The sequence below is a fragment of the Oncorhynchus nerka genome, linkage group LG3 (genome assembly GCF_034236695.1).
Source record: "Oncorhynchus nerka isolate Pitt River linkage group LG3, Oner_Uvic_2.0, whole genome shotgun sequence".
NCBI lineage: Eukaryota > Metazoa > Chordata > Actinopteri > Salmoniformes > Salmonidae > Oncorhynchus > Oncorhynchus nerka.
This window is the reverse complement of record NC_088398.1, coordinates 38,191,046-38,215,811: the sequence shown is the minus strand read 5'-3', so window position 1 is coordinate 38,215,811 and position 24,766 is coordinate 38,191,046. Positions and strand designations below refer to the sequence as shown.

The following is a 24,766-nucleotide window of genomic DNA, read 5'->3' as shown; positions in this document are numbered from 1 at the left end:
GCCAAAATTAAGACTACATTCAAATGATATATTTTAATAAACTGTAATGAGAGGAAAATTGCTTGAAGGAGATGGCGTTCGGCCTGTGGCTAAACCAGAGGCCCGGGTACACAGGAGGAAAAATGAGGGACAAAAGGAGCATTCATCAAGAAGAAAAATCAGGCCCTAAATTAGTCCGGTCCAAGACTGAGGAAGGGTGCCAGCTTCTCATTGTCCCCTTGTGGGCAAAGGCATATTAATCCATGAGGGACTTTTGAAAATAGTGGCTACTCTTGATCTCAGGGGAGAGCGAACTCAGAGACTGGTAGTCACTGGCTACATCTAAGACTCTGAGAAGGTAGATTTGTGGGGGTACAGGTGGGAATGTAGAACTGACATCTGCAGCTTGATTATGATGGCAATACTACATTGGATATCCATTTGAGAATGGTGTATCAATACACAGTGACTAAAGATACAGACACCCTTCCTAACAGAGTTGCCAGAGAGGAAGGAAACCGCTCAGGGATTTCACCATGAGGCCAATGGTGATATAAAACAGTTAGAGTTTAATCGCTGTGATAGGAGACTGAGGATGGATCAACAAAGTGTTATGTTCAGAGCAAATATACCACTGGAGTTACTTACCAAGACAACATTGAATGTTCCCGAGAGGCCTATTTACAATTTTGACCTAACTTGAAAATGTCTGTCTGACAATGATCAACTACCAACTTGACAGAGCTTGAATAATTTAATACCAATTTTGAATAAAGAATAACGGGAAAATTAAATCAAATTCTATTTGTCACATACATGTGTTTAGCAGACGTTATTGCGGGTGTAACGTTTTATATTCCATGAATTAAAAAATACAATATTTCATTTTATTTCATTTTGACAGAGTATTTTCTATAGATCGATGACAAAAAAAGACAATTACATCTATTTTAATTCCACTTTGTAAGGGGTGTGAATACTTTCTGAAGGCACTACATATCCACACTTGCTATGTTATCTTTTTGTAAAAAGTAGGGAAATGGGACTTGAATCACTGAATTATCTTATCAGCCATGGGTGATAGACATTACAGCTCTAAGGAGTATAATATAGTATAACTAAGTTGGACTGAATATTTTGACTGCTTTTTAGTTTGTGTGACATAGAAAGGGCAATATTATGATAGCATCGTCTACTGACGATTATTGACAGCCATGGTTGATGGTGACGACATTATGTGACAGACAATGGTTTAGCCTATTTGAATTGTCTTGTAGTGCACAAGTGACATTGAGTAATTTGCCTATTCCTATTAGCTATAGAGTATTTCAACAAATATGTTATATAGCCTACAGAACACGAAAGGAATGTAGGAATGTATTTCCACCAAAGAAGCACAATATATGTCCAGTCAGAAAATATTGTTTCTCTGTCTCACTCTGTCAAATGCATGGGCATTAGGCTATAGCCTAAAACGATTTATTTTTTATAACGGACACGCCTTAACTATTGTGAAAAAAATGTAGCCTATATTCCCTTCTCTCTCTTCATTGATAGGCTATGAATATGACTGAAGGCTACGAGTCATCGTTTTATGCATGTCTTTCCGCCGATCAAACAACGGATGTAACTGAGTTCAGTCTCAAAAAGTTATTTTAATAACCTAGACACGTCAGGTCGCCATACGAGTAATAATGAGAGAGAACAAACAAAAACAGCCTATAGAAAAATCTAATGACAAGTTTAATCAAGCTTTTTAAGAAATAAATTATCCATGTGGGTTTGGAAAATCCCTGCAAGGTTGAAAACCAAAAGGGCCAATAGCCTATCCTCCTACTAGGCCTATCATAAAAGCTTTAAGACAACTTAAAAAGTTATGAACAGTAGCTTATTTCCTAAACATTATAGCCTATGAAGATGTTGTCCCAAAGTTATTGTGGCTTTCAAAAATAAGAAAGTCTATAGCCTAAGACTAGTTTATAGTCAATCACAGATTTATGAGCATTAGAACAAACTATTTATTTTTATATTATCTTATGAAGCAAATAAAGAAATGATTATCCAGTTCTGGACAGTAGACTGCTTCCATACAGCCTATGATGTAGGCCTTTAACCTAGCTCACTACGGTAAGACAGCCCGTTCCTCATCAGACAGTCACTGCACCATCATGTGCGCGTGACACAGACTAGGCTTGGGCGATATACCATATACCGGCGTATTTCGAAATACAGAAGGTATGATTTACAATTCTGTTAGCATGTGTCCTACGCCACTGCTTATACCTAAGTATAAATAAGAAATCTAAGATGTCAAATTATAGCTATGCATTTGGTTGGTTAACTTGCTAGCTAAGTGGTACAATCTCAAGATCAAGCCTCTTGGTTACAGCAGAGATATTTAAATAGAGATCCTATTAAATTACTCTTAGTATTTTTAATTCCTAATTCTATGCATTCAATCCCCTCCTGGATCAAGATCTGTTGTCTAAATTGTTTAGTGCGTCATGATACAGAAACTGTATGACAGTATAAAAAGCATGGATACTGTCCAACCCTAACACACACACACACACACACACACACACACACACACACACACACACCTGTTCAGCCCCTCCGCCGGAAAGGAATATTAGGAAATATTAGGAAATATTTGCTATTGACTGCACTTAGCCTCTGCTTTCAACATTATCTTTCGGCATGGTCCAGTTGCACTCGATGTCGTGCTAGGGTCAATAGCATCGTATATCACAATTCTTATGGGTACATAATCACGATAGGACAAAGGTTGACATCGCCCAACCCTAGTGTGACATTAAGAAGGAAGCATTGAATTTCAAGGTAAAAGGCAGGCAGACATTCTGGGGCAGGCAAAGATTTATTATGGACTGAGCAGGAGATGTTTGCCGTCACAAAAAGACAGACAATTTCATGCATAGCACCTGATAATGTCGACAGCTATCCTCTGCCCGAGGCGTGGTACGGCACTGCCAGGTAATTCTTTCACTTAGTAGGGGAGGAAGAGAAAGGTCGCTGTTTTGAATTCCCAAGCCGACTAGGTAAACAATCTGTTGGTGTGCCCTTGAGCAAGGCACTTAACCATAATTGCTTCTGTAAGGGGCTCTGGATAAGAACGTCTGCTAAATGACTAAAACGTAAACGAAAATGTTGGGTTCTATAGGATAGAAATAAATATATATATATATTTTTCCAGCCAAGATGTGGCTGGAAACTCATTGTGAAACCACACGATATGCCTCTGTTCGCTTGTTACCGACGGGGCACCAAATAGAGCATCATTGGATGTTTCCACCAATGGGCCAATAAAGAGAGAGGGTAATGCTGACATGTCCAGACTGCTGGAGCTCCCACTCATGCAACATGGATAATGCCACTAGCGCGAGTCAAAAGAATGGCCCTGCAAATCTTTCACTGGCTCTCTAAATGCTTTAACGACCCTACGGTTGGCATAAGTCCTTTTCACTTCTCACCCTCTCTGCGTATCTCAAAGAATGGCACTGCGCCATCTGGCTCACGCCGGCCCAAGTGAATAGAGGGCTTCCTTCATTGTCCACCCCACTCTTGTTTCACAAACTAGACATTAGCAGCCTCTGTGCTGGGGCATTCATTGTCTCTTTGGCATCATGTCCTGAAACTGGCTTTTCATGAAAGAGGAGCCCTTCCATTCCCATCCCTGTGCCTCCTTGAAGCACCTTGTAGCCAATATGGTCCATTGATAATCAATTCTAAAAAGGGAGGTGAATCCTCAACACCTTTTGGTTTTCGTTAACATTTGAGAAAAAAAAAAAAGTGTTTTACTCAATTCCAACCCACAACCCCCATTTCGGGCATCCGTCAAGAGACCAGAGGACGAGTTAAAGGACTCGACAAATCCCCTTTCTGTCCCAGTGCACTTGATGTTAATCTCCCCTACCCAGGGGAAAACTGTCTTTCACTCCCCCATGCGTGAGACTTTTGAGCGAGGCCAGAGAACCATCTACGGAGACTGATGCTCCTGAAAGATGGATGAATGTGAGGAATTTGGGATATTTTGAAAAGAATGCCCATCTTGACAGTCAGTCAGATAAGAGGAGGAGGGGCATAGACTAGGGATGTGCATTTTAAATACATTTCACTATTCAAATTAGTCTTTTTTCCAGATATCCGTTTTCTGTAACTTTGTTTAAACTTGGGACACTCGTTTGCTGTGCAGCCTGCACGACATGGGAAAGACGGTGCGCATACAGCAGAGCGGGGGATGGGCAGGGGCCAGAGGTGTGTGGGACACGGGATGGAGAGGAAAAAGTAGCCACTCTGACTTGCCCTAGTTAGGTAACATATGGCAGTTACAAGTTTGCCTATCATCCCACCTGGCAGTGCCCGTCTTCACTGTAACAAATTTATGTAAAGTAGCAAGCTAAGATAGCTAGCTAAGCTAGCTGAAGCCATTTTGCTGCGCACCCCGTCCTGGTCTACAACAGATTTAACAGCCTACCTGTCGGTTGCTCATTGTAGCCTACTCCTTGACATTTAGCTAACTTCACATCCCTAGCATAGCCATGAGTAAGGTCGGAAAGGTACTTTATTTTAAAGAAACACTTTAAAATAAAGGCTGTGTTCCGTGTAGACTTCCCCTGGTGTGCGTTTTGATAACCATGTAAATCTCTCTCAGACAAGGTGACTTACCAACATAGTCAGCTCGATTTCCTCTCTGATGCTCATGAGTATTTTTGAATCTAAGTAGACATCTCATAATATGGTGAATTTAAAATGAACATTCAAAAGCAATGTCCAGGGATCAGCCTATAGAGCCTATTACCCTTTGCCCTCAATGTTTAAAGGACCTCCCCCCAGAGGAAGTTGCTGCCACTATTTCAACATAATTTACTGTCCAAGAGATTTAAATGCACCTCAAAGAATGACGAAGGCTTCTTATACATATTCATGAATTTGGTTGTGGAAATTTCCATGTGTTGTTGATAAAAAAACAAATAGGGCACTGACAGCTGTCACTGTAGCTCGCTAGCATGCTAACCTTATCTAGTTAGCTAATTTTGTTGCTGTATATTTATTTTTTAAACACTATTTTCAAAGCATTAGCTATGGCTGGTTACAGAGCTGGATGTTTCATAAGCATTGATTTAGGGAATTGTTTTCAATACAGACTAGCTAAAACAAAATGTGAAAATTGAGAAATGATCAAATGGATTGATATTTTCTTGTACAAAAGGCTGTTTGGCACATCTTAGTCATAACTTTGCAGCGGTTCTGATGTAATAAACAATGCCATGCTGGTGGGTGTTGACATTAAAATAAAATGTAGCCCTGAAACAAAAAAAGGTAGGCTGTACATTTTTTATGTAATTTCATAGGAGTAGACATCGCATTCACACAGATTTGCACAAAGCGGGCAGGTCGGACTTGCACAAAGCGGGTTTGGCACTTCAGGTCCAATTATATCATATTTTGACTAAAATAATGACTTGACAATGTAAATAGTCCAGTGGCCAGTTGATTAATTGTTTTTCAGTCTTATGGCTTGGGGGTAGAAGCTGTTAAGGAGCCTTTCGGTTCTAGACTCGGCGCACCAGTACCGCTTGCCATGCGGTAGCAGAGATAACCATCTATGACTTGCGTGACTGGAGTCTGACAATTTTATGGGCTTTCCCCTGACCACCTATTATATAGGTCCTGGATGGCAGGAAGCTTGGCCCAAGTACAATTGTGTACTAACACGCATATGTGAATTGGATGGGTTTTTGCACATGCAAACTCCCCCTGAGACATCCTCGGAGAGTTGGTTCATGGCCACCGTGAACGTGGAGCAATTAACGGCTCAACAGCAAAGATTCATTTTCATCTTGTCAGCTCAGGGATTCAAACTAGCAACCTCTTGGTTACTGGCCCAACGCGCTAACCGCTAGGCTACCTGCCGCCCACGAAGTGATCATGATGATGCAAGTTCAATGAAAGTTGTGCAAACATAGCCTAAAATATTGCTATTTTGTCCTGAATCGTCATTGAACTGGGATATGAAAGAGTCAACTAACACCAAAACTCATGCTGAGGACCTGCTCGTCCGTACTTGTAGATCCCATAGCAAAACAATTTAAACTTTGATTTCTTATGGTGTTTGCCGCCTTGGAAATTGCTCTAGGGAACATGGCATTCACGTCTGAAGTGAATATATTTTTCTGGGAAACACCGTATGGGTAGTGATGTCATTTCCTGAGTGAAGTTTCAAGTTCTGATCACTGTCATTTACATTATGGCTGTGAAAGAAGAGGAACAAATAAGTGAGGGTTTCACATGGAACCGGAAAGACTTATGGAGAGTTAAGGTGGCTCAGTGTGCTATTAGCACTGGAGATGGCTAGGTGCACCGAACATGTGGCGGTACAAATCCACCGTTTAGAACAAAATCAGTAATTATTGGTTTCCCTATGTGTTTTGTATCTGTCAAAGCAGCATTTTGAGACTGGGCTGGTATGATAGTCGGGGCTAGAGCACCTGAAACAGTCAGCGGAGACGGCACATAAAAATATAAAAAACAGCTGTCAGCATGATTCAAAAGGATGTTTTGTAGACTACCTCGCCCTGAAAGGGAAGAGGACAGATAGCAAATACAGAACAATGGGAAACACCAGCTCCTTTTCTGAGGGCACATCAGAAACCAATGTCTGATGTTTCAAAGCAGATATTTGAGAGGGGCCTTCAGTTTAACATCTTTATGGGATTCTATAACACATGTTAAATCAACAAGTTGTTAAATTAACAATTAGCCCTATGAAAGTAAAAAAAAAAAAAAACATTTATGGGGTCAACGATGCAAACTGAAGTATCAAACTGTGGGGTCTTTCCTTTTAATAGTGCTCCCAAGATAACAGCATGTATTTTTATTGACATGGCAAGTACTAAATTGATCCTTATTTAGCTGGCATAACATGCTGAACACACCGCTCGTCCACGTGAGCACATGCTGATTTTGTCCATCCACACTAGACGCGATCGGGACAGGCAGGTTGAAATATCAACAACGAACTCTGAACCAAATATACTAATTTGGGGACAGGTTAAAAAGCATTAAACAGTTATGGCAATTTAGCTCGCTAGCTTGCAGTTGCGAGCTAATTTATCCTGGGATATAAACATTGGGTTGTTATTCTACCTGAAATGCACAAGGTCCTCTACTCCGACAATTAAACCACAGATAAAAGGGTAAACCGAGTCCATTTCTAGTAATCTCTCCTCCTTCAGATTTTCTATGGCAGTGGGCAACCATCTATAAAGTGCATTAACACCACCAACTGGAGTGTGGACCTCAGGTCATCTTTCAATCACAATAAAAAAAACAATAATGAGATGGGAGAGGCGGGACTTCCAGCACGGATCGCTCTGGTGCAGGTTTTCATCAAGGATCTCTCTGTACTTTGCATCGTTCATCTTTCCCTCAATCCTGACTAGTCTCCCAGTCCCTGCCGCTGAAATGCATTCCCACAGCATGATGCTGCCACCACCATGCTTCACCGTAGGGATGGTGCCAGGTTTCCTCCAGACATGACGCTTGGCATTCAGGCCAAACAGTTCAATCTTGATTTCATCAGACAAGAGAATCTTGTTTCTCATGGTCTGAGAGTCCTTCGGGTGCCTTTTGGCGAACTCCAAGCTGGCTGTCATGAGCCTTTTACTGAGGAGTGGCTTCTATCTGGCCACTCTACCATAAAGGCCTGATTGGTGGAGTGCTGCAGAGATGGTTGTCCTTCGGGAAGGTTCTCCCATCTTTACAGAGGACCTCTAGAGCTCTGTCAGAGTGACCATCGGGTTCTTGGTCACCTCCTCAGTTTACCGGGCGGCCAGCTCTAGGAAGAGTCTTGGTGATTCCAAACTTCTTCTATTTAAGAATGATGGAGGCCACTGTGTTCTTGGTGACCTTCAATGTTGCAAAAATGTTTTGGTACCATTCCCCAGATCTGTGCCTCGACGCAATCCTGTCTCGGAGCGCTACGGAAAATTCCTTTGATCTCATGGCTTGGTTTTTGCTCTGACATTACCTTATATAGACAGATGTGTGCCTTTCCAAATCATGTACCACAGGTGGAATCCAATCAAGTTGTAGAAACATCAGGGATGATCAATGGAAACAGGATGCACCGGAGTTTAATTTCAAGTCTCATAGCAAAGTGTCTGAATACCTATGTAAATAAGATATATATATATATATACACACACACACATTTGTAAGCCTTTCTAAAAACCTGTTTTTGATTTGTCATTATGGGGTATGTAGATTGATGAGATGTTTTATTTATTTAATATGGCTGTAAAGTAACAAAATGTGGGAAAAAGGAAGGGGTCTGATTATTTCTAAATGCACTGTAATTATCATGATAATATTGTATGGCGATGTCCCTGGCAATTCCCAGCCCTAGTAGATTTGCAAGAAATTAGCCAAGAGGGCCCCCACACTTTTTGCAATCACAGTTGAAAAAAATCCTTGAGTGACAATGTTTCTCCAACCATGTCTCCAGGGAACGCAACCCACCAAACACCTTTGCCCTTCAAGCCAAAATAATTATGGTTCCAATTGTTATTGTAGTGTTGGGCAGCCATGGATGTCCCATCACGGGGTTAAATGCCCCGCCTGAGAAAAAAGATATCCAGGGAAACTAAACTGAAGTTGTTTTCTGTCTCGCCACCAATTGGTCACTCATGCGGTTTAAAAAAAGCTACAACTTGTAACTTGAATTTCTCCTATGGAATAGAAAAAGGTAACTTACTAGAAAACACATTCAGCCAAACAAAAAGTTATATTTGCAAGGACCTACTCTCCTTAGCTTTACAACAACTGTAGGGGAAGCACTTGACAGAAGACTATAGCTAGAGAATGCACATTTGAACAAAGAACTCCAAGCCCTCTTCACCATGCTTTGATGCAATTCATTTGGGGGGGGGCAGTTTCTGCTTTAACACTCTACATGTGTCGAGTTATTATACATCCACTTTGAGTTCAGAGGGTTCATTTAAATATGATCAACGGTTGTAAACAAATTTGTGCACAAAATTTGAGAGAAATAAGCTTTTTGTGGAACATTTCTGGGTTATTTTATTTCAACTCATGAAATATGGGACCAACATTTTTTATGTTGTGTTTACACTGGCAAGAAAACGTATGTGAACCTTTTGGAATTACCAGAACTTCTGCATAAATTGGTAATAAAATTTGATCTGTTCTTAATCGAAGTCACAACAATAAGCAAACACAGTGTGCTTAAACTAATAACACACAAATGAATGTAAACTCAGCAAAAAAAGAAAACATCCTTTCACTCTCAACTGCATTTGATTTCAGAAAACTTAACATGTAAATATTTGTATGAACATAACCAGATTCAACAACTGGTTTGGATTGGACGTCCTGCAACGACAACTGCAAGAGCACAGAGCAGAATGCTCAGAGGTTAAGAAGAATCCTAGTGTGTCAGCTAAAGACTTCTCTGGAACATGCCAACATCTCTGTTGACGAGTCTACGATACGTAAAACACTAAACAAGAATGGTGTTCATGGGAGGGCACCACGGAAGAAGCCACTGCCGTCCAAAATAAACATTGCTGAACATCGTTTCCAAAAGTGCACCTGGATGTTCCAAAATATTCTGTGGACAGATTAAACTAAAGTGGTGTTGTTTGGAAGGAACATACAACACTATGTGTGTTGAAAAAAATGGCACAGCACACCAACATCAAAACCTCATCCCAACTGTAAAATATGGTGGAGGGAGCATCAAGGTTTGGGGCTGCTTTGCTGCCTCAGGGCCTGGAGAGTTTGCTATCATTGATGGAAAAATGAATTCCCAAGTTTATCAAGACATTTTGCAGGAGAATGTAAAGGCTATCTGTCCGCAAATTGAAGCTGGGTGATGCAACCGGAGAACGACCCAAAACACAGAAGTAAATCAACAACAGAATGGCTTCAACAGAAGAAAATACACCTTCTGGAGTGGCCCAGTCAGAGTCATTAACCCAATTGAGATGCTGTGGCATGACCTCAAGAGACTGGTTCACACCAGACATCCCAAGAATATTGCTGAACGGAAACAGTTTTGTAAAGAGGAATGGTCCAAAATTCCTCCTGACCGTTATGCAGGTCTGATCTGCAACTAAAGACAACGTTTGGTTGAGGTTATGGCTGCCAAAGAATAGTCAACCAGTTATTAAAGGGTTCGCATACTTTTTGCACCCTGCACGGTGAATGTTTACACAGTGTGTTCAATAAAGACATGAAAACGTAGAATTGTTTGAGTGTTAGACACAGTCTGCTAAACCTATTGTTGTGACTTCGATGAAGATCACATTTTATGACCAATTTATGCAGAAATACAGGTCATTCCAAAGGGTTCATATACCTTTTCTTGCCATTGTACATGTTGCGTTCAGTGTAATTTTCTAAAACGTATAATTTAAGGAAAATGTTTAACACACTAAATTATAAGTATGCATTACGGTGTCTGTAATAGAATAAACGTGTCAAAAACAAAATGTAGACATTAATAAATGAATTTGTTTAGCTTCCCAAATATTTTTCACAATCGTGGTGTAGTGCCAAGATGGAGGCGCGGTGGCTTCACAACAGCACCCCGTCAGTCATCTAGCGTATATATAAATCGTTGGCGATATTGGGGTGAGATCCAGGGTTCTTTTACGGAATCAAACACTGGGCGAAAAGGGTTCATATCAGGGGATAACTGTACTTTACATGTTTTTGATATTCTAGCGAATACAGACCATTTCTAATGTATATTTTGAGTTTTCGTGGATATGCACCATATCCTGACAAATTCTGAATCCAGATGTGTCTTTTAGACATAGTATATGATATTGGGATTACTCTGAATATGACACATGGACATTTCCAATGGCCTCATTCAATATCCTGAGATATTGACTAATACTAACTGTATCCATCGCATGTGTTTTCTCAGCACATTCAATCAAATTGAACGTGCTAAGAAAACACATATGCTAAGCAAGATATTAAGCTATATTGATTGCAGAGAAGCTTCTCTTGGCTGAGGTCCATATCCGGATCTTGATATGCTAGTTGATATGTTACAAATAAGGACGTTTGAGATATATTTCTGAGTTAGTAATGAACAGTAATTTATCCCATCAAGCAACACATAACCTCCCTAATAATAACACAGCCCATACACACCCAACCCATAAATCTGAACATCTTCCGGTGGCTTTCACAATTCCATGTCCCTTCCCTCTCACATAACAAAAAAAATAATCTGCCAAAATGTCGCACTTAATCCTATAGTTTACCATAGTAGTAATTGTGGGGCACTGCTTCTTGGTGTCAGAAAAAAGTCTGGAACATGTTGTTGTTTAAACTAGTTGTTCTGTGTTTCTTCCCCTCTGGCTGCAGTAGATTATGTTCTTGACAGAGTGCTCATCCATGGCCAAGCAGTATACAGAGTGGGCAAATACAGCTCAACCGTGGTGCCGTTGAAATATTTGTTTTGTTCAAGGGAAAATAACGTCCATTTCGAGGTACAATCTGCAATGGCCACATACTGTAAAAATCCCCCAAAATATATAGTAAGTATTTATAACCATTGATTCTTGAACAATATACCAGCTTAGTTCATGTGTATAGAAGTTAGTTTTACTCCATTCTTTTCAAACAATGTATAGCTTAAAAACATGCAAAAACCTATCATGTTTATATCATGTATATGAAATAAAGCCCCCCCCCACCCACCTATGAATATGAGTGTTTACATTTCTTAATGTTGAATATTGCCATTGTTTTTGACTAAAGTTTGGGCTTTTCTTTCCTAAACAGGTCTACAATCCACATCATCTTCTGGTGTCCCTGCTCTATCACCTGAGCCAGACAAAATAGTTTAGTGATTTTTGTCATGAACATTTCCAGCAAACTACTGAGCACAAAACTACTGACCACAACCACTGACCAGAACTACGACAAACGTTTTAAAGGAGAATTTTACCCTGGCTCTGGCATGGCATATAGTCATTACTATATTAACATGACATTTTTATCATAAAACATCACAATTTTACAATTTTACATTTGTTTGTCACTAATGTTTGTCATCATGCCCGTGTGGTGTTCTGTGCCTGGCAGTGCTAATTACAAACAAGGTAACCTAACATAAGCTAGCTTGCTAGCCTAGCTGGACTAGCTGGGTAAGCTAGTTAGCAAGCTAACGTTACAGTACTGTATTGAACTCTGAAATCTATCTTTTGGTATACACACTGTAAATCAATTTAGTCTATGCCATGGTAGTCACTAAGACACTGGTAACTACCTTCAGCAGAGTAAACATGTTTGTTTGTTCTTTCTATCTTTGACTGACGTTAGCTAACGTAAGCAAATAAGAGCATCTCAATTTGGTAGCCATCTATTCCACCTGTCTGGAAAAATTGTTACTAAAATTAGTTAACTTGCTCTCTGTTTGTGTTGGTAACAATGATGAATGTGTATACATAGTCTATGGATGGTTAGATTGTTCTCAGCCGGCCAGCAATCTTGCTGCCAATTTAGTGACGCTAATTAGCTGACAATATTGAAATGTTCGTGTTAGGTATGCTTAGCTAGCCAGTCTAAGAGATCAATACAATTGGTAGTTAAATTGTGTATTTTTTAGATATAAAATCAAGACTACAACAGTAATGACACAACTAGAGGTCAACCGATTAATCGTTATTAAATAGGGCCGATTTCAAGTTTTCATAACAATCGGTAATCAGCATTTTTGGACACAGATCATGGCCGATTACAATGCACTCCACGAGGAGACTGCATGGCAGGCTGACTACCTGTTATGCGAGTGCAGCAAGGAGCCAAGGCAAGGTGCTAGCTAGCATTAAACATATCTTATTAAAAACAATCAATCTTCACATAATCACTAGTTAACTACACATGGTTGATGATATTACTAGTTTATCTAGCTTGTCCTGTGTTGCATATAATCAATGCGGTGCCTGTTAATTTATCATTGAATCATAGCCTACTTCGCCAAACGGGTGATTTAACAAGCACATTCGTGAAAAAAAGCACTGTCGTTGCACCAATGTGTACCGAATCATAAACGCCTTTCTTAAAATCAATATACAAGTATATATTTTTAAACCTGCATATTTAGTTCATATTGCCTGCTAACATGATTTTCTTTTAACTTGGGAAATTGTGTCACTTCTCTTGCATTCTGTGCAACAGAGTCAGGGTATATGCAGCAGTTTGGGCCGCCTGGCTCGTTGCAAACTAATTTGCCAGGATTTTACATAATTATGACATAACACTGAAGGTTGTGCAATGTTTAGACTTATGGATGCCACCCGTTAGATAAAATACGGAAAGGTTCCGTATTTCACTGAAAGAATAAACATTTTGATAGTTTCTGGATTTGACCATATTAATGACCGAAGGTTTGTATTTCTGTGTGTTATTATATTATAATTAAGTCTATGATTTGATAGAGCAGTCTGACAGAGTGGTGGTAAGCAGCAGCAGGCTCGTAAGCATTCATTCAAACAGCACTTTACTGCGTTTGCCAGCAGCTCTGTTAATACCTGCCTGGCGCCCGAACAAAATCTTTCTATACCCCTCTCTAATAAATACCGCTACAGCTCTTCGCACTTATTGTGGGAAGCTTGTGGAAGGCTACCTGAAACATTTGACCCAAGTTAAACCATTTAAAAGGCAATGCTACCAAATACTAATTCAGTGTATGTAAACTTCTGACCCACTGGGAATGTGATGAAATAAATAAAAGCTGTAATAAATAATTCTCTACTATTATTCTGACATTTCACATTCTTAAAATAAAGTGGTGATCCTAACTGACCTAAGACATGGCATATTTACTAGGATTAAATGTCAGTCATTGTGAAAAACTGAGTTTAAATGTATTTGGCTAAGGTGTACAGTGGGGGAAAAAAGTATTTAGTCTGCCACCAATTGTGCAAGTTCTCCCACTTAAAAAGATGAGAGGCCTGTAATTTTCATCATAGGTACACTTCAACTATGACAGACAAAATGAGAGAAAAAAAAATCCAGAAAATCACATTGTAGGATTTTTAATGAATTTATTTGCAAATTATGGTGGAAAATAAGTATTTGGTCCCCTACAAACAAGCAAGATTTCTGGCTCTCACAGACCTGTAACTTCTTCTTTAAGAGGCTCCTCTGTCGTCCATTCGTTACCTGTATTAACCTGTTAGTCCTATAGGGGCAGTATTTCATTTTTGGATAAAAAGACGTGCCCATTTTAAGCGCAATATTTTGTCACGAAAAGATGCTCGAATATGCTTGGAATTGATAGCTTTGGAAAGAAGACAGTCTTACGTTTCCAGAAATGCAAAGATTTTCACTGTGAGTCCCTTAGAACAAATGTTTCGGGCAAAACCAAGATGTATGACCGACCAGGAAATGCACAGGATTTCTGAGGCTACGTTTTCCATGATCGCCTTATATGGCTGTGAATGCGACAGGAATCAACGGACTCTTTCTCTTGTTTCCCCAAGGTCTCTGCAGCATTGTGACGTATTTGTAGGCATATCATTGGAAGATTGACCATAAGAGACTACATTTACCAGGTGTCCCGCTAGGTGGCTGCGTGGCAATTGGTGCGCAAAAGTCAGGTCCCGGTATTTTTCCATTCAAATCTCAGAACAAACCAGGCTACAAGGACGGTGCTTTCAACGGAGAGAAATATGACAAACCACCTTCAGGATTGATTCAAACAACGTTTTCCATGTTTCAGTCAATATTATGGAGTTAATTCGGGAAAAAGTTCGACATGTAGGTGACTGAATTTTCGGTTAGTTTCGGTAGCCATATGCATAGTAACAAAAGGGAACGATGTGTCCTACACAAGAATCTTTCAGGAAAAACTGGACATCTGCTATGTAACTGAGAGTCTCCTCATTGAAACATCTGAAGTTCTTCAAAGGTAAATTATTTTATTTGATTCCTTGGCTGGTTTTTGTGAATATGTTGCGTGCTAAATGCTAATGCTAACGCTAAGCTAGCTATCACCACTCTTACACAAATTAGTGATTTTCTCTGGTTCTAAAGCATATTTTGAAAATCTGAGACGACAGGATTGTTAAGAAAAGGATAAGCTTGAGAACAGGCATATTTATTTCGTTTCATTTGCGATTTTTAAAAATCGCTAATGATGCATTATGCTAATGAGCTTGAGGCTGTAGTAACGATACCGCATGCGGGATGGGGCGGACTAAGAGGTTAATGGCACCTGTTTGAACTTATCAGTATAAAAGACACCTGTCCACAACCTCAAACAGTTACACTCCAAACTCCACTATGGCCAAGACCAAAGAGCTGTCAAAGGACACCAGAAACAAAATTTTAGACCTGCACCAGGCTGGGAAGACTGAATCTGCAATAGGTAAGCAGCTTGGTTTGAAGAAATCAACTGTGGGAGCAATTATTAGGAAATGGAAGACATACAAGACCACTGATAATCTCCCTCGATCTGGGGCTCCACGCAAGATCTCACCCCGTGGGGTCAAAATGATCACAAGAACAGTGAGCAAAAATCCCAGAACCACACGGGGGGACCTAGTGAATGACCTGCAGAGAGCTGGGACCAAAGTAACAAAGCCTACCATCAGTAACACACTACGCCGCCAGGGACTCAAATCCTGCAGTGCCAGACGTGTCCCCCTGCTTAAGCCAGTACATGTCCAGGCCCGTCTGAAGTTTGCTAGAGAGCATTTGGATGATCCAGAAGAAAATTGGGAGAATGTCATTTGGTCAGATGAAACCAAAATATAACATTTTGGAGGACAAAGAATGCAGAGTTGCATCCAAAGAACACCATACCTACTGTGAAGCATGGGGGTGGAAACATCATGTTTTGGTGCTGTTTTTCTGCAAAGGGACCAGGACAACTGATCTGTGTAAAGGAAAGAATGAATGGGGCCATGTATCGTGAGATTTTGAGTGAAAACCTCCTTCCACCAGCAAGGGCATTGAATATGAAACGTGGCTGGGTCTTTCAGCATGACAATGATCCCAAACACACCGCCCGGGCCATGAAGGAGTGGCTTCGTAAGAAGCATTTCAAGGTCCTGGAGTGGCCTGGCCAGTCTCCAGATCTCAACCCCATAGAAAATCTTTGGAGGGAGTTGAAAGTCCGTATTGCCCAGCAACAGCCCCAAAACATCACTGCTCTAGAGGAGATCTGCATGGAGGAATGGGCCAAAATACCAGCAACAGTGTGTGAAAACCTTGAAGACTTACAGAAAACATTTGACCTCTGTCATTGCCAACAAAGGGTATATAACAAAGTATTGAGATACTTTTTTTATTGACCAAATACTTATTTTCCACCATCATTTGCAAATAAATTCATAAAAAAATCCTACAATGTGATTTTCTGGGGTTTTTTCCCTAATTTTGTCTGTCATAGTTGAAGTGTACCTATGATGAAAATTACAGGCCTCTCTCATCTTTTTAAGTGGGAGCCGCAATTGGTGGCTGACTAAATACTTTTTTGCCCCACTGTATGTAAACTTAGTTTTAAAACATGCATTTTACAAAATGAGTTGTTTAATATAACTGCTTAACAATTTATCTGTACATGGAATTGTATTTGGGTTTATTTTAACAAATTTGATTTATTCTAATCTTTACAGGAAAATGCCATGGGCACTATCTGATGTGTGGAGACCTTTCACTGCAGCTAATGTAGAAGGAAAAGCTGTGTAAATTTGCAAATACTCTGCCAAATCATATATGAAGAAAGCAACAAAGATGCTGAATCATCTGACTAAGTGCATTCCCTCAGCGCTCATAACATCTGACAAAAGTCCCTCTATTCGAGGTCAAATTGTTGAATTAGACACCCGATCGATCGCAACAGGTCATGGTCCTCCTGGAATCAGAAGTTTTTTTTGACTCAATGGAGGAATGTCTTGCTCGAGCTGTGTATGCAACTGGTTCACCTCTGATGCTCACAGGCAATGTGTATTGGAAGACATTTCTGAATGTTCTTCGCCCAGCATACACCCCTCCAACCAGACATGCTGTATCTACTCATTTGCTGGATGCAGAGTTCAGAGTTAAAGTGAAGGTCAAGCAAATCAGAGAAAGCAGACTGTATTGCAATCATCTCTGATGGGTAGTCGAATATTCGTGGGCAATTAATAATTAACTACATCTCCACCCCTCAAACAGTATTCTACAATAGCACAGACACAAGGGACAACATACACACCGGTCTCTAAATTGCAGATGAGCTGAAGGAAATCATCAATTACCTTGGACCACCAAAGGTATTTGCACTGGAGACAGACAATGCTGCGAACATGAAGGCTGCTTGGTCTAAAGTGGAGCAGTCCTACCCTCACATCACACCCATTTGCTGTGCTCTCATGCACTGAATCTACTCCTCAAGGACATCATGGCACTGAAAACAATGGATACACTCTACAAGAGAGCCTATGAGATGGTTAGATATGTGAAGGGTCATCAAGTTATAGCAGCACATTGAAGCTGCCCAGCAACACCTGTTGGGGTGGAATTGTCATCATGTTTCACAGTCTCCTGGAGGGGGAAGGAGTCTCTCCAGGAAATGGCCATATCTCAGCCTGCCGATATGGACAGCCCCATCAAGAGGATCCTCCTGGATGAGAGTGTGAGAGTGGTAAGCAGCCTGAAACTCCTGAAAACTATAGCAGTAGCCATTGCACGGATTAATGGGGACAATGCCATCCTGTCTGATGTTCAGACTCTGCTTGCAGATGTAAGAGAAGAAATCTGTACTGCCCTGCCCACTTCACTCTTGCGCCAAGCAGAGGAAACTGCAGTTCTGAAATACATCAAAAAGCGTGAAGACTTCTGCCTGAAGCCCATACACGCTGCAGCGTACATGTTGTACCCCAAGTATGCTGGCAAGAGCATCCTGTTTGGTGCAGAGATCAACAAGGCCTATGGTATCATCACTACCGTGTCTCGCCACCTTGGCCTGGATGAGGGCAAGTTTCTTAGTAGTCTGGCGAAGTACACTTCCAAGCAAGGGCTTTGGGATGGAGATGCAACATGGCAGTCGTGCTAACATATCTCATCAGCCACCTGGTGGAAAGGACTTTGTGGATCTGAGGCTCTTTCCCCTGTTGCCTCCATCATCCTCCAAATCCCACCAACATCAGCCGGCTCAGAGCGCAACTGGTCCTTGTTTGGGAAGACACACACCAAAGCACGGAACAGGCAGGCCAAGTGTTGAAAGATTGGTGGCCAACCAGGCAAATTTGAGGCTTTTTGAGCCTGATATCGAGCCATCCTCAACAAGGTTGGAAAGTGACAGTGAAGATGAGGCCACAGAGTCTGATGTTCAAGAGAGGTGGACTTTGAGGAGATCCAGGTAGAAGATATGGAAGTCTGAGAGGAAGACAACCAAAGCTTTAGTTTCCAGACTATCATTTTATAGATTATATTTTATGTTTAAAACGTTTTTGTGAGATGCGATAGATCATTGAGGATGATTCAATATTCCCTTGCTTTTGTTGATCAGTGAAATCATACCTTGTGAAGAGTCAACTCAATTAAAGTTCAATTCGTAACTAAATAGTTGTTTTTATTTCTATTGGAAGGATTTCATAATTTGCAATTATGTTTACTTATGATAAAGGTAAAATGTTTGTTTCCATATTGATATGGTAAATATATCCAATGCAAAAAACAATACATTTAAATGGTATTAATATTAATTTGCATATATTTCCATTAATTCCCATATATTCCCGTTAATTCCAATATATTCCTGTTAATTGCAGCAGAAAGTTTCCACCTCTGAATATTCCCCAAAATGTGCAACCATAGTTCCAACATCTAGAGGAAAGCCTTCTCAGAACAGTGCAAGCTGTTATAGCAACAAAGGGGGGGACCAACTCCATATTAATGCCCAGGATTTTGGTATGAGATGTTTGAAGGGTAGGTGTCCACATACTTTTGGTCATGTACAGTGCCTTGCAAAAGTATTGATCCCCCTTGGTGTTTTTCCTATATGGTTGCATTACAACCTGTAATTTAAATGTATTTTTATTTGAATTTCATGTAATGGACATACACAAAATAGTAATAAAATCAATAAAAAAATTACTTGTTTCAAAAGACTAAAAAAAGTAAACAGAAAAGTGGTACGTGCATATGTATTCACCCCCTTTGCTATAAAGTCCCTAAATTAGATCTGGTGCAACCAATTACCTTCAGAAGTCACATAATTAATGATTATTATGATCTCAGTAAAAACATACACCTGTTCTGAACGACCCCAGAGTCTGCAACACCACTAAGCAAGCGGCACCATGAAAACCAAGGAGCTCTCCAAACAGGTCAGGGACACATTTGTGGAGAAGTACAGATCAGGGATGGGTTATAAAAAAAAAATCTGAAACTTTGAACATCTCACGGTGCGCCATTAAATCCTTCTTTTTTTTTATTGAAAAAATATGGCACCACAAACCTGCCAAGAGAGGGCCACCCACCAAAACTCACGGACCAGGCAAGGAGGGCATTAATTAGAGAGGCAACAAAGAGACCAACGATAACCCTGAAGGAGCTGCAAAGCTCCACAGCGGAGATTGGAGAATCTGTCCATAGGACCACTTTAAGCCGTACACTCCACATTGCTGGGCTTTACAGAAGAGTGGCAAGAAAATAGCCAATGCTTGAAGAAAAAAATAAGCAAACATGTTTGGTGTTTGCCAAAAGGCATATGGGAGACTCCCCAAACATATGGAAGAAGGTACTCTGGTTAGATTAGACTAAAATTGAGCTTTTTGGCCATCAAGGAAAACGCTATGTCTGGCTTAAACCCAACACCCCGAGAACAGCATGGTGGCAGGGACTGGGAAACTGGACAGAATTGAATGAATGATGGATGGCACTAAATACAGGGAAATTCTTGAGGGAAACCTGTTTGTCTTCCAGAGATTTGAGACTGGGATGGAGGTTCACCTTCCAACAGGACAATGACCCTAAGCATACTGCTAAAGCACCACAAGTGGTTTAAGGGGAAACATTTAAATGTCTTGGAATGGCCTAGTCAACGCCCAGACCTCAATCCAATTGAGAATCTGTGGTATGACTTAAAGTTTGCTCCACACCAGCAGAACCCATCCAACTTTAAGGAGCTGGAACAGTTTTGCCTTGAAAAATGGGCAAAAATCCCAGTGGCTAGATGTGCCAAGCTTATAGAGACATACCAAGAGACTTGCAGCTGTAATTTCTGTAAAAGGTGGCTCTACAAAGAATTGACTTGGGGGGGTGAATAGTTATGCACACAAGTTAAGTTTGTCTTACTTACATTTACATTTACTTCTTGTTTGTTTCACTTTGCATCAAAGTGGTAGGCATGTTGTGTAAATCAAATTATACAAACCCCCCCAAAAAACAATTTTAATTCCAGGTTGTAAGGCAACAAAATAGGAAAAATGCCAAGGGGGTGAATATTTTCACAAGGCACTGTAGATATCTGATAAATTAAGCGAATTGATTGCACCCAAATTGGTAATTTGTTATTAAAATATTCACATAATATTCAATAAATATAGTACATAATACATAACCCCAAAAAATCTGCCTTGTGATTTGTTGGGGGAGCTGTCTGTCTGAAGAGAACCCACCCCTGAACAATTTCACACTAACCAGAGTTGACAAAAGAGTCAGTCATTGAAACCAGACCCTGTTGCCTACTGTTGGGTTTTGAGACCGAAGACTTGTTTGCCACAACACCGTGCTGAAACAACTTTGTGAAGACCGCACTCATATTTTTGAATGCCTGGCCATCCAGTCTTCAGTCAGCTGTACATGCCACAACACAGAATTCTAAAAATGGCTAGTTTTGCTTCCTCTCGTCTCTTTTATAAATAGGCTGTTAGATGTAAACCAGGGTTACTTTAAACTTTGTTGACATTAATATGAAGTTGACAAAAACATTACCTGCCAGCCCTAGCTTTTGTTAAAGAACATTTTTTCTAATGAACACAACCCAGGGGTGTGGAGAATATGTTGTGGCAGCTGAAGTGGCAAAGGCCACAACTATCATGTCAACAGATGTTAGGAGCCTAATTCTAACCACAGAACCACCCTTTCTCTCAAATCAACCCTTATTATATCAGTATTTATAGCTGCAGTTCAGGAACGGACTTGAGTTATTGTATAACTTCAAAAAGGTGGTATCAGCTATCAGATAACCTGAGACTGACCATCCCAACATGTCTTCGAAAGTCCACAGAGCAGTTTCACTGTTTCAAAAACATGTAAAATGTTTCTCTTGGAGTGTCATAATACTTTCTTGACGCTATCAAATTCCAGACTGTGGCTTTTAAGGTTTAATTATTACCGATGCTTCTACCGAGGAAGATTTTGTTTACCTCAATGGCTCTGACCCCCTGCATATGACAGGTGGAAGCCCTATTTGCAGTGATTTTTTTAATGCATCATCAAATTCATTCATTAAAATGTGCTGGCAGGGTATCCCCTTACAGCTGTTGTCCTCCTCTGCTTCAACACAGCCTGCAGGTATAGCCACACCGGGACCAGAGAAAGCATCACATGACAAAGGGGATTCCTCATTCCTCATGTCCCAACCTAGGAGACATGCCCATTTAACGCTATCATTTCCAAACAGAGACAAAGACGTACAGGATTCATCCAACTTTCCTCCATCACGGCACTGGAAACTCAAAGACATTGTCAGTAACATTGTACGTTCAACTGGAATGTGAGTGTTTCTGGAGTATGTGCTGCCAAGCAGAGGCATCAGGTCCATTTTTAGAGTCTTTGGCATGACTGTGCTGTTAAGTTAATGTGAAGGCAACCACAGCGATGGCCATCAATCAAATATTCATGTAGACTTCTCAATTTCCTCCCTGCTCTCCATCTGACAGCTGCACAATCCAATGGACAGAACTTTGACTAAATTAAATATAGGGCCGCAGTGAGGTTCAGAGATGAATAATTTAGTATCAGAATAGGTGTGTCCCATTCTAAAATTCTACTTTCTCAAGACTAGTGTGCCCTGCGGGTCTTTAGCACACTCAAGAGTACCCATCCCAATCTCCGGATAGATAAGAAGCAACACTGGACAAAAAGCTAAAGGAATTTGAGTTCTGAGGTTAGACTTTGGACTTGGGAAAGCCCCTGTCAACAGACCAAAGCCATTCTGTGCACGTCAAAGTGGAAGTTCAGATGAATGGTATTGGCTTCTTTGCAGTCTGACCCAATTATTGACATTCAATAGGTCTCAATGACAACTACATTTTTATTGGGTGTGTGATGTCAATCACCCAACACATAGTGTTAGCTGGTGATACCATGCTATCCATGGTTCTTTCTGTGATTAATCAAATTGTGTAAATGTTCCTTACAAGCCAGAATGTTGAATAAAAAGACATTACATTTAAACGTACTCTACCAGTTGTGTGTGCAGTTTGTTCTTCTGCCACTTTAAGACAAAAATATCCACAGGAGATTGTTTACTCAAATTTTTAGAGAGCTGGTAGGTATATGGTTCTGTCTGCTTGTATTTTCAATTTACTGACACACTGCGTAAACACTAGCACAATATGTAAACAATAGCCAAGCGTAACCGAACCACAGACCTAACTTTGCTTGCATTCAGCTGGCAGTGGCAAACCTACCTGCTCTCTATAAAGTCAGCTAAACAATACTTTCCTGTGGATATTTTGTCCAAAATTTTAAGTGGTTAAAGGACAAACTGCACATAAAAGCGGTAAAGTTCAATTGTAATTTTATTCAACATTTCGGTTTGTAAGGAACATTTACATGATTTTGCACTCCAAAGTGTCAGGATGTATATACCAATTAATTGTGTATTACAGCTTGATTATTCAGACAACATGGGACAATGTTAGTTAACACTTTCACTGCGCAACTAACACAGACTCTACTAAAAAGTTCAAAGCGGTTCAACATAATTCACAAAATAGCAATAGAAACAAATTACATCATTACTTTGACCATTATGTTTGCCTAAGAGCATATGAAATTAAATATAGAAATCATTGAAAGTAAATTTACACAAACTGAACACATTTTCCTGAAGGAAAAAAAAAGTGCAGGGATGGTCAAATGAAATCAAACATAGACCCTAAGGTTGTTTATGAATAAGTAGGCTGACACCTACAACTATTTTCTCCACTGATGTAAGATAGCGACATACAATAAATCTTGACAAAGAAAGTAACCCACAGTCCACACTCAGAAACATGACATGCGCATCCCAGACACAGGCAATGTTTCCAATAGCTGAAACCGGTAATATTATAGCACAGTTTCCTTAGGAAACAACGTTTCCCAATTAGCTGTACAAAACGTAATTAATTTATCATACATACTGTAATGACAGACATCTCCCACTTTGCATTAGCCTGTGTCATCCTTCCAATGGTGTTATCATTGAAAGCAACGTTACAACTTCACAATGTAAAACCATTAATTTAGGCCTAAGTGTATTATATTTCAACATTTCACCGTTTTATAAGTAGTGTCTCTACATAACCACGGTGTACATACGTTTATTTACATTATAACGGTTCGAGAGCTAAAGATGTCTTGATGTCTACAACTTGTTGTAACGTTAAACAGTTAAGTATCCATGTTTTTCGAAATGTTGCGCTTACCTGGCCATTGCGATGCTGCGGGGGTCAGAAGAACCAGGACAGAGCAAACTAGTGTCTCCAACCATGAGGAACACCTGCAACGAGGTAGCACATTGTGCATTAAATTAAGAATGCCATTGGATTTCTATACATCCCCCAAGAACGTAAATTAATGCAAAATACCTCATTTTCATCTTTGTTTTGGTAGTGACCAAGTTGAAAGGCTACAAGATTTCTGGCCAAATAAATTCAAAACTTTTCCCAGTTTCCCTGGTCCACCACGACTGCCAAGGCGTGAACAGCTGATGCGCGGCTCTCTGCTAGTTACAGAGAGAAATTGTGGGAGAGACCAGTGTCCCACATAATCTGACAAAGGGGAATCCTTCTGGGTCCTAAAGAGTTCCGCGGTTTTTCTCTGCATGGTGCGTTTGTAATATAATTATATTTTTTAGCGCAGCATTGTTTACACCAATCTTAGACTTGTCTGTAAATGTCAAGTTCAAGGTGAAAGAAGAAGTAGCCTAATTTGTGGTCAAACGGGCATTGTAGTTCGCATTCCAATGATAAGGCCTACCTTTGATGTCCCTATTACATTGTGTGTACATTTTGATAAAACACAATTTAACAGTTGAATCACATCCATCTACGCTCGAACAAAAGTAAAGCATGTTAAAAATGTTGTGTTTTCATTCAAATAACTTTGTTGTTTTCTCTGAAAATACCAATTTTGGCATATGGGTTGTTCCATGTCATTTCAGCAAGCCATGACACCCACAATCTCGGATTGTTCTAAAATAATTTATATTGTTAGAATAATATAAGATTAGCATTCCTGCAACATTTTGTAGAAATGTAATTACACTGCAATTTAAATGTATTTTATTTGGATTTCATGTAATGGACATACACAAAATAGTCCGAATTGTTGAAGTGAAATCAAAAAAATATCAAACGGAAAAATGGTGCGTGCATATGTATTCACCCCCTTTGCTATAAAGTCCCTAAATAAGATCTGGTGCAACCAATTACCTTCAGAAGTAGCATAATTAATCAAATAAAGCCCACCTGTGTGCAATCTAAGTGTCACATGATCTGTCACATGATCT

General features: G+C 40.1%; 1 protein-coding gene across 1 annotated transcript in view; it reads right to left on the bottom strand.

Moving 5' to 3' along the window:
- The window catches only part of LOC115107604 (collagen alpha-1(XVIII) chain-like), a 186,592-nt gene extending 162,582 nt beyond the window's left edge, over positions 1-24,010 (bottom strand). The window contains exons 1-2 of the mRNA XM_029631063.2: positions 23,844-24,010; positions 23,682-23,755 (exon numbers count right to left, since the gene is read on the bottom strand). Of these exons, the coding sequence (XP_029486923.2) occupies positions 23,682-23,755; positions 23,844-23,854 (85 nt within the window). The 5' untranslated portion in view covers positions 23,855-24,010. The remainder of the gene's footprint in view (positions 1-23,681; positions 23,756-23,843) is intronic.
- Positions 24,011-24,766: the final 756 nt, after the last annotated feature.